At 40.8% G+C, this 14,653-nt stretch overlaps 1 protein-coding gene across 6 annotated transcripts in view; it reads right to left on the bottom strand.

Annotated features, from left to right (window-relative positions):
* Window positions 1–14,653, bottom strand: part of Hectd1 (HECT domain E3 ubiquitin protein ligase 1) — a 91,796-nt gene that overhangs the window by 32,092 nt on the left and 45,051 nt on the right. For 5 of the 6 annotated variants that reach the window (XM_057783338.1, XM_057783341.1, XM_057783342.1 and 2 more), the window contains 7 exons: window positions 13,552–13,646; window positions 12,046–12,151; window positions 5,983–6,117; window positions 4,696–4,835; window positions 4,091–4,414; window positions 2,523–2,689; window positions 2,259–2,435 (listed from right to left, as the gene is read on the bottom strand). In XM_057783338.1, coding sequence (XP_057639321.1) covers window positions 2,259–2,435; window positions 2,523–2,689; window positions 4,091–4,414; window positions 4,696–4,835; window positions 5,983–6,117; window positions 12,046–12,151; window positions 13,552–13,646 — 1,144 coding nt within the window. The remainder of the gene's footprint in view (window positions 1–2,258; window positions 2,436–2,522; window positions 2,690–4,090; window positions 4,415–4,695; window positions 4,836–5,982; window positions 6,118–12,045; window positions 12,152–13,551; window positions 13,647–14,653) is intronic. The other variant, XM_057783339.1, reaches the window with a different exon arrangement.

Genomic DNA, 14,653 nt, shown 5'->3' with positions numbered 1-14,653 from the left:
CTCATTATAGATGATTGTGAGCAACCATGTGGTTGCGGGAATTGAACTCAGGACCTCTGGAAAAGAAGCCAGTTCTCTTAACCTCTGAGCTATCTCTCTAGCCCGAACATTCTAATTTTCTCATGTGTTTGTATTAGCTGACTCCATTCAGAAAAAACATGAACTGTATCCCATGTCAGTAGCTAACATCCTCTTAGTAACCCAAACACTTCAATTTATAACAGAAATTAACAAGAATAAGCCACCTAGCCGGGCGGTGGTGGCGCACGCCTTTAATCCCAGCACTTGGGAGGCAGAGGCAGGCGGATCTCTGTGAGTTCGAGACCAGCCTGGTCTACAAGAGTTAGTTCCAGGACAGGCTCCAAAACCACAGAGAAACCCTGTCTCGAAAAACCAAAAAAAAAAAAAAAAAAAAGAATAAGCCACCTAAAAAATAATGTTTTGATATCTTATCTGAATGGTGCTCTTGTTATCTCAACCATTTTACATTTATCTCACTGCAAGCCTACTATGATTTTTGTTGTTCTCTGTCAACTATAGAATGCTACAGAAATGTTTGTGGTGACTTTCGAAGAATTTCCATTTTTTAAAACAATATTAACTTACTTATTAAAGTATTTAAATGCTTTTAATCACATTAAAGTCAATACTTTATAAAACCAAACGTTAACTATTCTTTGATTTTTATTCTTAGAGACATGATCTCTAATCCAGGAACAACACCAGGCCTGGCTATGCGGGGCTGAGCTTCATGAACAGTAGGCAGGCACTCTACCAACTGAGCGAAATTCCCGAGCCAATGTTTCTTATAGCTCTTTAAATATTTAGAAACAGGCATATAAACATTTTATATTTTTAAATGCTCAGTACAATCAGTAAGAATCTAGTTCAAGCAAATGTTTAAAAAAAAAGATTCAGCAGGAAAACTGCTTAGGGAGTTAAGACTTAGTTTATTATTGGGTAAGGACTTTTCTAGAATCTACAGCACAAAGGTCAAAATGAACGTACTTGCTGTGCACAGTTAGTCCTACTAAAGAAGGCAGTTTAGCCGGGCGGTGGTGGCGCACACTCGGGAGGCAAAGGCAGGCGGATCTCTGGGAGTTCGAGGCCAGCCTGGTCTACAAGAGCTAGTTCCAGGACGGGCACCAAAGCTACAGAGAAACCCTGTATCGAAAAACCAAAAAAAAAAAAAAAAGAAGGCAGTTTAAACTCCTCCAGCGGCTGGTAGACCCAGCACTCCCAAACGAACTAAGAGATCAAGAAACTGTATTCCTAGTCTTTGCTCTACTGAACACTAATTCTTTTTTTCCTTACATGTCTTTAAATACAGTGAAAAGGTACTACCTAAATCCTGAGACTACTAAGGAAAAACACAGAAAATCACAATCAGGATTTACTGGTACCTTGACAACAATATACTAAGGAACAAGAGAAGGAATGTATCTTGAAGATATTTAATACTAGTTTAATAATCATTCTACAATATTAGCAAATAGATTTTAATCAAAATCTAATAAGTTTTTTGTTTGTTCATTTCTAAGTAAGTTTTTAATTCCTTTAAAAAATTATTTATTTGTTTGTTTATTTATTTATTTATTTATTATGCATGCAATATTCTGTCTGTGTGTATATCTGCACGCCAGAAGAGGGCACAAGACCCCATTACAGATGGTTGTGAGCCACCATGTGGTTGTTGGGAATTGAACTCAGGACCTTTGGAAAAGCAAGCAATGCTCTTAACTTCTGAGCCATCTCTCCAGCCCCATAAGTTTTTAATTTTTAGAAGGAGTCTCAAGCATGAAGCTCTGGTTGGCCTGGAACTATTAGGCTGACCTCAGACTCAGAGAGATCCACTATCTCTACCTCCCAGGTACTGACGATAAAGATGTAAGGCACTAAGGCCAGATTCGTTTTCTCATTTTTTTTTTTTTTTGGTTTTTTTTTTTGTTTGTTTTTTTTTGTTTTTCGAGACAGGGTTTCTCTGTGGTTTTGGAGCCTGTCCTGGAACTAACTCTTGTAGACCAGGCTGGTCTCGAACTCACAGAGATCCGCCTGCCTCTGCCTCCCAAGTGCTGGGATTAAAGGCGTGCGCCACCACCGCCCGGCTCGTTTTCTCATTTTAATGTAAAATCATTATTATCAGTTCTACAAAGGTCTGAAATAGTCGTGCGATTTACAAATTGTCCAAAGACAGAAGAAATAGCTGTAGTATCATTTAACACATGACCTCAACACCAAGCGTCCGAAGCCCCACTCACCATTGTGCAGCTCCCCTGTGACAGTGCCTTCTCCCTGAGGACTGCCGTCCTGATCTCGCCACTTCCAGTCAAGGCCTCTGATAACACGTGCTCCGGGAACCATGTACCTGAGGACTTGGGAGCGCACAAGGCGCCTCTGCCTTCTAAGATTTGCTTCTGCTTCTTTAGCTGCTTTCCCTACGAGAAGAGAATTAGGGAGATAGAAACCAGGTCATCTCAATGAGCAGCTGTAAATACTTAAAAAGTCTCGTGTCCTCTCATTACCTAGCTGGTCTTCACACACGCCGTTGACAGTGCCATAGAGCTCGAATCCAGAGAGCGAGAGGTAGTGTGTCTGTCCACTGGCGTTCTTCCCCATCTGTTTGATCCGCACGTGGCGCCACCCCTGTTTCTCATCCTTCGCTGGGTCAAGTGGCCAAGTTGCAGTTGATCTGTGGATGCAATAGACAGAAAGTGTTTGAAAATATGTGATTTAAAAAGGATAGAAATCACATGGAAAAGATACTGCAAGTGAGAAGGTTTTCTTACACAATAAAAACTTTAGAATATACCCTTAAGTGCTGGAGAGATGGCTCAGAGGTTAAGAGCATTGCCTGCTCTTCCAAAGGTCCTGAGTTCAATTCCCAGCAACCACATGGTGGCTCACAACCATCTGTAATGGGGTCTGATGCCCTCTTCTGGCCTGCAGGCATACACACAGACCGAATATTGTATACATAATAAATAAATAAATATTAAAAAAAAAGAATATACTCTTAATACCCACGTAAAATTTGACTTAAAAAAAAAAAGCCATGCATGGTAGCACGTGCCTTTAATCCCAGGAAACAGAAGCAGGTGGATCACTGTAAGTTCAAAACCAGCCTCGTCTACAGTGAGTTACAAGCCATCAACGATTATACAGTGAGAGCCTGTCTCAGAAAACAAAATTGATTTTAAAATGGCTAATAAATTAAATACGAAATTTTAAAAAATACTTAATTTAGTTTATAATGTCAAAAGATTTGATTTGCAAAATGCATACGGCAAAGATAATATTTAAAAGGAAAAATCTTTAAAATGAAATCTTTGTAAATTCTTGCCATTTTAAATGTATTTAAATTTTTTCTTTTAGAGAATTGTATGTCTTTTTTTAAAGATTTATTTATTATGTATACAACACACATATTTATTATGTATCCTCACACGCCAGAAGAGGGCGCCAGATATGATATCATAACAGATGGTTGTGAGCCACCATGTGGTTGATGGGAATTAAACTCACGACCTGTGGAAGAATCTCTGAGCCATCTCTCCAGACCGAGAAAATTTTTTTTTTTAATTTAATTTTATGTGCATTGGTGTGAAGGTGTCAGGACCCCTGGAATTGGAGTTACAGATAGCTATAAAGCTGCTGGGAACTGAACCTCAGTCCTATGGAAGAACAGGCAGTGTTCTTAACTGCTAAGTCATCTCTCCAGCTCCTAGAGTGTGTGTGTGTGTGTGTGTGTGTGTGTGTGTGTATGTGTGTGTGTAAACATATGTGCAAGGACACTCATCTGTAGAGGATAGAGTTAGGAGCTGTGGATTCTGTGACTCAGACCTCAGACTCAGGCTAGGCAACAAATACCTTAACCCAAGGGCCACCTTGATGGCCCCTACTGATACTTTAGCATTTTCAATACAGCCAGTATTTCAAAATGTCAATGTCTACACTACATACCAAGTGATTTATTTTTACGAAGAAAATCTTGTTTCAATATTTCAAAAAACAGAGCTCTACAATACAGAACTATAAAAATAAACAAGGCTCTTTACTGAGTTCCCCAATTTGCAAAGACTCCTGAACTAACCCTGGTTCATTGAGACTGCAGTCATCAACATGGGTATACAGAGAAGTCCAGTTCTGTCCATCTTTGGATACCTGGAAAACCCAATTTCTCAGTGCAGACCTTCCATAGCCACGAGCATGGCGCAGCGTGTACGCCGATGGTATTACCCAGACACCTAGATCTATGGCAAACCAGGCATTCTTGTCATCATTGCTATGACAGTTTAAAGCTGAATTATCACGACTCAGTATGTCTTCCAAGCGACCATATGGCAGATTTCTTCCTTCTGATGATGTTACTACCACAAGTCCATAAGCGGCAGGATTTACCCATTCATACGCAGTTCTATACAAAAATCAAAATTAAAAAAGGAGAAATCAACATTAAGGCAATTTGCATTGGTTCATATTCGTTCTTAATTCCAGTCACAAACTAAGAATGATGGTGCACTCCTAATCAAGTAGAGGCAGGAGGACCAGGAATCCAAGGTTACCCTTGACGACACAGCCAGCTGGAGGCCAACCTGGGGTATAATCTTACATCTAACATATAAGATAAATTCCTTCAGTAGAAAATTTACTCTCCCAGCTAAGCACTGTCGTTTTAGCTGACAGGAAATAACTTACTTTGCATTTGTCCCAATCCAGTAAATGATTCCATTTTCATCAAAGTCATGCTGGTGTCGAAATATAAAATTTTGGCCTTCTCTTAATTTTCGAACAAAAACAAATGAGGATCGGTCAAAATCATACCACTGCTTTGCTACCTAAATAAAGTAAACACACATGACTGTCACCATGAACTCCATCTGGATGAACAGTGAGCCACCCTTTCCAGCCTTTTCAAAGTCAGCTGTGTTATTATAACATGACATTTTTTTTTTTTTTTGGTTTTTCGAGACAGGGTTTCTCTGTGGTTTTGGAGCCTGTCCTGGAACTAGCTCTGTAGACCAGGCTGGTCTCGAACTCAAAGAGATCCGCCTGCCTCTGCCTCCCAAGTGCTGGGATTAAAGGCGTGCGCCACCATCGCCCGGCCCATAACATGACATTTTTAAAATATCACCTAGCCAGGAGTTTAGCACGTGAAGACTATATAAAATAATAAAATGCCCCACAGACACAGAGCTCCACGATCAGCGACACGGTTGGCCTGTGCATTTGTTTCTGCAATGTTGGAGAACTGCACTCAGGACTTTACATGTGAACACTATCGCTCAGCCACTTACCAAACCAGAGTACGTACCAGATATTATTCTAATAGAAAAAAGTCCTTATTATAAAATGATATCGTTTCAGTATACAAAAACATTTTCCATTCTCACTAGTCTCAAAAACCTTTAAAGTTATAGAACATTCAAATTAAGAAGCAGCTGCCAAGAGCTGGAGAGACGGCTCGGAGGTTAAGAGCACTGCCTGCTCTTCCAAAGGTCCTGAGTTCAATTCCCAGCAAACACATGGTGGCTCACAACCATCTGTAATGAGGTCTGGTGCTCTCTTCTGACCTGCAGCATACACAGACAGAATATTGTATACATAAACATCTTTGGGCTGGAGAAATGGCTCAGAGAATAAGAGCACTGGCTGCTCTTCCAGAGGTCCTGAGTTCAATTCCCAGCAACCACATGGTGGCTCACGACCATCTGTAATGAGATCTGTCACCCTCTTCTGGCGTGCAGGCATTCATGGAGGCAGAATGTTGTATGCATAATAAATAAGTAAGTAAATAAATAAATAAAAATAAACATCTTTATGTTCAAGGCGCTGGTAATACTATTTTCTAAAGTATCTCTAAAACCAGAATCACTGGGCACAATTACATTACCATACTCTGTATATGCATTTTCTTTACGACAAACGGTTAAAGCCACAAGGAGAACGCCCACTCCGAGAAGACCCGGCCAGGCAGGGGCTCACCATTTTCAGCAGATACTGTTCCAGAGACTCAACTGTAGCCAAGGGCTCCATCTTCAGCATTCTGCCAGTCCGATCTATCAACGCAGTCTCACCAGGGGCACGTTCCAGCCGAAAGCGTAATCTTCTTGTGAGTATCTACACAGAAATAATCAACAGTCGTCAGAAAACATGCGTCTCTGTTAGAATAATAAAAATGATTTACAGACATGAACACAAACAAATAAGTTTATTAAAAAGTACAGTCATAATGGGAGGATAAAGCCAGAAGTGGTGGCATATCTGCAATACCAGTGATTGGGAAAAAGAGGCAGGAGAATTGCCATGAGTTTGAGGCCAGACTGGGTGATCTACAAAATCAGGCTTCAAAAGAATAAAGGAAAAAAGAATCCAAGGACTTAGATCAATAAATGTTTCTACATGACTTGTAAAAGGTTCAATGATTGACAGTGATTATCAAGGGAAAAAGTAACTTACTAGAATTTCCAAACTTCAAATATATTATATATCTGTATTTATATATACTTATATATTTTATATTTACTTATAAGTAAAATTACAAAGTACATTCACAAACAGAGCCAGGTATGGTGGTGCATGCCTTTAATCCTAACACTAGAGAGACAGAGACAATCGGATCTATATGAGTTTGAAGCCAGCCTGGTCTATAGAGAGATACATAGAGAGAACCAATCCCCAAAAAAAAGTAGATGAAATATATAGCTTCGAAGTCATAAATTACAGTTAAGAAGCTAATCAACTTATTCCTCTGCAACCACACCATGTATGACCTGCGGCTAATGAACCTTTCATAGTGTTCATCATTTATTATCTGTGTGTGTAAGAGCGTACACTCGCACAGTGGAGATCAAGAGGACAACCAATCCACAGGCATCAACCTCTCTACAGCACACGCATTCTAGGAATCAAACCCAGATCAAGCTCGGCAGCAAGCACTCACTGGCTCTTAAGTTAGGTTTTTTTTTCTGGAAGCTGCAATGTGACACACAGTGAGTCACGCCAGAGACTCCTTTGTCCAATCTTTATTTCCAAATGTTCACTGCAGAGTCTGGTTCGAGGCCTCTCGTATCATTACACTACCAATGCTAGGTCCTCACTTTATGGAGATCCTGCAGCTCTGGATCCACAGGGCATAGATGAGGTAGGAGGATGGGTACTGGGGACAGCTCTCCCATGCTCACAACACTGGAGCTGGCTCACCTACACCTGTGCTAACAGGGTTAGCTTTATGGTGGTGACCTGCTGAGGTGTAGGACCTGCTGTCCTGACTGTCACAGCTAGTGGCTGCCAGGGATAGCCTTGCACCTGCCTCAGGCGTTGATGGGTGGGTGAGGGGAGCATTTCCTTTTTAAATATTCTTATTAGATTTAGTTATTTGGCTGGGGCAGGGGATGTGGTAGTCAGAAAACAACCTGTGGGAATCAGTTCTCCTTTTACCATGTGGGTCCTGGAGAATTAACTCAGGTTCCCAGTCTTGATGGCAAATGTCTTTACCTGCTGAGACATCTCTCAAGCTCAAGAAAGTTAGTTTTCAGTGTTAGCATCGAGAACTTAGACTCAGCTGAAAGAGAGCCTCCACTGAGATGTCTGGATGAGTGTGGCCTAGAGACACGCTCACAGGGGATTGTCGTAACTGATAGAAAAAGAGCCAGCCCAGTTGTGGCAGCAACACTTTGAGTGAAGGAAGCTGCCTGACTAAGCAGGCAGGCAGCATGGGTGCTCGAGTGTGAGGTGCTGTGACCAGCTGTGCCAAGGCTCGCTTCTGAGACCACTCCCCAGGGTGGACTGGAATCTGGAATCATAGTCTGCTATCCCTTTCTCCCCTAAATTGTTCGCAATCAGCTAACTGGAATATCTCACCACAGCAACAGAAGGAACTAGGATACCAGCATCTAATAAACTTAAAAAGGCAAGGTAATTTTTTTGTCTGATACATTTTAGTATGCAACCAATTTTAACAAGCTTTGTTTCTGCATAATCTAAAGTCTTACAGAAACACTAGCTATTTGTATATTCGGCACATTTCTGATCTTTCTTCTTTGGGTTTTATACAAACTTCTGAAATGAAAAAACATACAGGGCTGGGTTGTGGCTCAGCCAGTAGAGTACTTGGCCTGGGCGATCCCCAGCACCACAGAAACCCAGCGCGGTGGCTCACACCTATCACTCCAGTACTGGGGAGGTGGAAAGAAGATCAGGAGTTCAAGGTCATCCTCACCTAGGTGAGGCCAGCCTGGGTTCTGTGAAATCCAGTCCCAAAATCAAACCAACAAATAAAAACACTGAATGAGTATGAAATAAAAGACACTGGGAGTCATTATGAATATTTGTTGCTCTTCTAGAGGACCAGGATTTGTTTCCCAGAACCCACATGGAAACTTACAACTCTCTTTAGTTCCAGTTTCAAGGGATTAAACACCCTCCTCTGGCTTCTGTAGGCATAAGACATGCACATGGCAGACATAGATGGAGACGTAATACTCATATACATTTAAAAAAATTTGAAGACATTGGCACTTCTGTAATGATTAGAGAAAGTGAATTTCTAATCTTTGAGACTATCCTCTGTTGGGAGATGCAGGCCCTCAGAATCTCAATTTTCTATGACCCCTTGCCTGCTGAAGTAAACAGTTTGTTTTCCTGTGCTTGCAGCTGCTCTGAGCACAGAACCCTCATGAGTTCCTGATAACAAAGAAGTGTTTTCTGTTGGGCTTGCAGTAGAAAATTCCCAGAGCTAGGGCTTGGCCATCAGTCAAGGATAGCACTATATACGCTGTCTGGGAATATAATAAAATTGGCATTCTTGCTTCAAGAGTGACCAACGTCTCTATGTGGTCTTTAATCCGCAGCCCTTGCCTGACCACAGGCACCACAATCCTTCAATTCACTCAGGAAGGATAAAGCCTAAAAACAATGGACAATATATTTGTCCCTAGAAATCATACCAATGAAACACAAAGAAGTCCCCCATCTTTTTCTATATTTTTACAATCATACTGAGAAGTCTTGGAGGGATAAGTTCTTCAGTGTTGGAGTCTAGTGGCTTTAGTAACTTAACCAAGTTTTGTCTTTTGTTTTGATGAAATAGGATCTCTATGTAACAAATGAGTTTTTGCAAGTTACAAAAACTTCTCTGGGGGGCTGGAGAGATGGCTCAGAGGTTAAGAGCATTGCCTGCTCTTCCAAAGGTCCTGAGTTCAATTCCCAGCAACCACATGGTGGCTCACAACCATCTGTAATGGGGTCTGGTGCCCTCTTCTGGCCTGCAGGTATATACACAGACAGAATATTGTATACATAATAAATAAATAAATAAATAAATAAATAAAAAAAAACTTCTCTGGCTTTGAGTAGCCGTTGCTTTGGTAAAGTAAATCATTAGCTCATTTATAAAAGCCAAATTTGAAAGAAACTACTCCATACACTGTAACTATTCCATACAGAATTAGCTAAATAAAAGCACAATTTATTATTAAAGAAGGACCTTCTAGGAAATACTAAAGTAATTCACATAGTATTGTGATATAGATCAAGGCTTTCATCAAGAAAATGTGATTTTTTTGTTTATTTGGTTTTTTGGCCATATCCAGATTTTAGCTATTAGCAAAAGAATGGAAGGAATGATTGGGATATATCATATCTCTAAAAGAAAAGAACTACGCCATAAACCCCTGTGATTAGCTGGGTGGTGATGGTACATGCCTTTAATCCCAGCACTTGAGAGGCAGGGGGAATCTTCTGACTGAGTTCAAGGCCAAATCTGGTCTACAGAGCTAGTTCCAGGACAGCCAAGACTATACAAAGAAACCTTAATCAGAGAAAACCAAAAGAAAAAAGAAAAGAGAAGAAAACCACATGATTAATAAAAAGAGGAAAGGCTTTTGAAGGCTCTAATCAATGATAAAGAAGGATATGAGGAAACTGAGCACATGACACATATGTAATTCAAGCATCTGAAGAAAAAGACAGGAAAAACAAACACTCACGGACTTCAATCCAGCTCTCACACTTTCAAAGATTTATTTATTATGTATACATTGTTCTGTCAGAAGAGGGCACCAGAAGCCGGGCAGTGGTGGCACACGCCTTTAATCCCAGCACTTGGGAGGCAGAGGCAGGCGGATCTCTGTGAGTGCAAGACCAGCCTGGTCTACAAGAGAAGAGGGCACCAGATCTCATTATGGATGGTTTATGAGCCACCATGTGGTTGCTGAGAACTGAACGTAGATCCTTTGAAAGAGCAGTCAGTGTTTTTAATCTCTGAACCATCTCTCCAGCCCCAAAGAAACTTATTTTTGCAGTGGACAGAGATTAATACAAAGAACCACAAGTGACCAAAGTACAGAGACTACGAGACTGTGGAATGCTAACCCCAATAAGACATCTATTATCACTCCCAATGAAGGCTAAGAAAACACTGAAGAATACAGGGCAGAAAGACTAGAAGAGACGGGGTCAGGAAGAACTAGGAAAGACACTTGTGGACATGACAGGCAGTTGTCATGAACAACCGTGGTTGCTCCATGCCATAACACGTGCATGAGATCAAGTCAACACTCCAGCATGGAGGGAATGGGGGGGGGTCACAAGACCCCACTCCTAGTTGGGAAATTACCTGTCAACAACTATGCTGGGGTAGGGCTGCTAGGATGCTGCCCATGCTACAGTGGACAGCTCTATACCCACACGCAAGAAGGTAAACGGCACTATTCTCAGGTTTATATCTGTATCTAGATAGGACCTTGAACTCACTGAGGTCCGCCAGCCTCTGCCTTCCAAGCCCTCCCAAGTGCTGGAATTAAAGGCATGTGCAGCCACCACCACCCAATTACTAAAATGGTTTTTAAAGAGTTTAATTTGAGCAAAGCAGTGGTGGCACACAGCTTTAATCCCAGCATTTAGGAGGTAGAGACAGCCTGGTCTACAGAGTGAATTCCAGGACCACCAGAGCTGTCACACAGAGAAACCCTGTCTCAAAGAAAACAAAACAACACAACAAAAAGAGTTTAATTTGAACACATAGGGTTAGGAGGAGCTCAAAGTCATTCTCAACTACACAGTGAGTTTGAAGACACCGTAGACAACATGAGACCCAGTCTGAAGTTTAAAAAAGAAAAACAAGCCTCCATGTTTAAATACTTTCATTTTTTTCTTTATCTCAACACAGACAGCCAACAAAGAGATGTGATAAGACTACAGTCTGAATGTTTGTGCAAGTAAGCAGGAGCTGGAAGGTGATGAGGTGAAATCAGAAATTAGAAAGAAGGGTAAGCATGGCGACACGAGCCTGTAATGCCAGCAGCAGAGAGGCAAAGGGGCAGGGGTCTCTCTGAGCCCCAGGCCAGCCTGGACCTCATCTCAAAAAGAAAGGAAAGAAAGATAAAAACCTACAGGAATGTGTTCATTCTCCCTAGCAGTGGAACACGTGGTTAGAGGAAACCCCTGATCAGACACAAATCTGCCCATGCACTTATATACAGATGTCCAGCCTCCAAAACTGTGCTATCGTCTGCTCCTTATATCTTGTTTTTTTTTTTTTTTCTTATAGCAGACCAGGCTCAATTTATAATTTTTAGAACATTTAGTTAGATTTTTCAAGTTAAAATTGGGACAGGGCAATTCAATGCCCTCTTCTGGCCTCCTCTGGTACTGCATGCATGTAGTTCATTTACATTAATGTGAAATATTCATACACATAAATCTTTCTTTTAAAAAAAATCAAATGATTGGGCTGGAGATAAGAGCACAGGCTGCTCTTCCAGAGGTCCTGTGTTCAATTCCCAGCAACCACATGGTAGGTAGCTCACAACCATCCGTAATGAGATCTGGTGCCCTCTTCTGGCCTGAAAGCATACATACAGGCAGAACATTGTATACATAATAAATAAATCTTAGGAAAATAAAATCAAATGGCATTTCAATTAGAAATTTAAAAATTAAGCTTAAAATTTTCTTAATCCAATATAAACAAAGGCATGTCTTAAAATAAAAAGTATATCATTGTTCCTAAATGCACTCAGTTATAAAGGGCTGTTTTGCGGTTACCTGGAGGTTATATGTGGATCCTGGTGTGTCATACAAATGGAGAGGTAGTCGTTCAATAGATTCTAATACAGCTATTAACTTTCGAATTAATGCAACTGCGGGTCTGCTGTGAAGACAGAATGAGAGCGTTTATGTAACTGTGTGCAAATATTCATATACAAATCTCAACTACCAAATTCACATAACCCTCAGCTCTCTGTATTAGACAATTCCTTGCTTACAGCTAACTATTTGTGTGACCAATCAAAAGGTCAGACAATGACGTCCAGCAGCTGGTTCTCTCCTTCCAGCGTGTGTATCCAGGGATTGAAATCAGATCCCACAGATCTTAGCAATCATGAGCAGTGGGAAATACTCCAGAGATACTCTCCTAATTCAATTTCTTTGCTTCAGAGTCACACACATGGGCTAGAGAAATGGCTGAGCAGCTAAAGTGCTGCTCCTGCAGAGGAGACTTGAGTTTGGTTGCCACACTCACACCTGGGGGCTCACAACCACCTGTACAGCCAGCTCCAGAGGATCTGATGTCCTCTTCTGACCTTCGAAGGAATCTGTGCTTATATATACCCAAAGATAAAAGACTAATGAAATTCTCAATTAAATACAAAGCAAATGTAGTTAAATATTTAGATTGCTATAATATGTGCTACATTTAGGGCAGTAGTATTTCCTTTTCTTCGTCTTTTCATTTGGGGAAGTGTGGAGAAAGGGTCTGATAAGGCACCAGTGCTCAGCTCTCTTGCCTCTGCTTCCTTAGTGCAAGGATTCCATACATGTTGCCACTACACCTGGCTGAACACAGAAACATTTCAATTTTTACCCACAAAGATACAATATACACTCCAGTAAAATGTGACTTATTATAGAAATTTCACAACATTCAAAAGTAGAAAAAAAATAGTACAATATACCATAAACACCCCCAAAATCCAGCTTACACAATTCACCACTAATGGCCAACCTGCTTTTATTTATACACCCAGAAGACCGCATTCCATTCTATTTTGAAGGAAATGACAGTGTGTAATTTCTTTCAGAGGGATTTTAACTATATGTTCCTACAAAAGGATAGAGTATCCATGTCACAGGTAAAGGACTAACAACCAGTCAATAATATCACCCATTTAACCAATGCTCAACTGGTGGGAATTCTTTATTTAGTCAGGCTGGTCTTGAACTCAATCCTCCTGATGCCGTCTCCTAAGTAATAGGATAACAGATGTGTGGTGAAGCACCACCACATCCAGCTTTTTATAACTGTGAAACAGATGCTTACTATGTAGTCCATGCTGCCCTCACAAAGCATGTGGCTGGCTGTATCTTAAAGAGCTGCGGTCCTGACACAAACGGCTTACTTTCTTTTACTAGATTCAAACAACATTTCAGTTTTTTTCATTTACATTTTTCAAGCTACTTTCACTGAGTAGGGTGACTGCCTTCTGTGGATGAACATATGTATTTCAACTCTGCACAGCATAAACATACTGTACAGCCTCTGGAGTTTACCTTTCATCGTCTTCACTTTCACTAAAGGCTGTTTTGAAGACATTTATTCTTTCTACCAGTTGACTACAATCTTGCTTCATATCCAAATCTATGCTCTAGAGAAAAACAGAAAGTAGGTAAAATAAAAGCATATTTATAGACTTTACTCCAATAAAGACATGAATATTTTAAGTTATCAATACAATTTCAGTAAGCTCATTACTCATTCAGTCTTTCAATTAAAAAAAAATTTCTGTATGCTCAGTAGGCACGCAGGTATCTCTGCAGGCAGTAACTGACACACGGGTGTTTCTCTGTAGGCAGTGATCAACACAAAGGTGTTTTTCTGCAGGTAGTGATCAACACACAGGTGTCTCTACAGGCAGTGATTGACACAAAGGTGTTTCTCTGTAGGTAGTGATCGACACACAGGTGCTTCTCTGTAGGCAGTGACTGACCGCGCAGATGTTTCTCTGCAGGTGGTGATGGAAAAGCGGGTGTTTCTCTATAGGCAGGATTGACACGCAGGTGTTTCTCTGCAGGCAGGATCGACACGCAGGTGTTTCTCTGAAAGTGTTGGTCGACAAGCAGGTGTTTCTCTGTACACAGTGATTGACACACAGGTGTTTGACTGTAGGCAGGATCAACAAGCAGGTATTTGACTGTAGGCAGTGATTGACACGCAGGTGTTTGACTGTAGGCAGGATCGAAAGGCAGGTGTTTGACTGTAGGCAGTGATCGACAAGCAGGTGTTGGATTATAGGCAGTGATCGACATGCAGGTGTTTCTGTAGGCAGTGATCATCATGCAGGTGTGTTTCTTCATTGATGTCATAAGGGGGTCACCAATTATGTTGTTATATTAGTGCTTTCCAAAGTAGACCCAGTGTCTTCAGACTGTATGAGAATCAATCATTTCCATTTTCACTAAACTACTTCAATGAGTTTAGGGAAAAAAGACCACTAAAATCAGGGCTTCATAAATATTAATTAGTGACTTTAACCAATTATTGCTATAATTTCTGTAAATGAAAATACAAATGGTAAAACTTATGAATGAGACCCACTGAAGATAAAGACTTTAAGAAAATATGAACTTTCCTTTGAACAATTGCAGGAAAAAA

The sequence above is a fragment of the Chionomys nivalis genome, chromosome 10, assembly GCF_950005125.1.
Source record: "Chionomys nivalis chromosome 10, mChiNiv1.1, whole genome shotgun sequence".
Taxonomy (NCBI): Eukaryota; Metazoa; Chordata; class Mammalia; order Rodentia; family Cricetidae; genus Chionomys; species Chionomys nivalis.
This window is presented reverse-complemented; position numbering and strand designations above follow the sequence as displayed.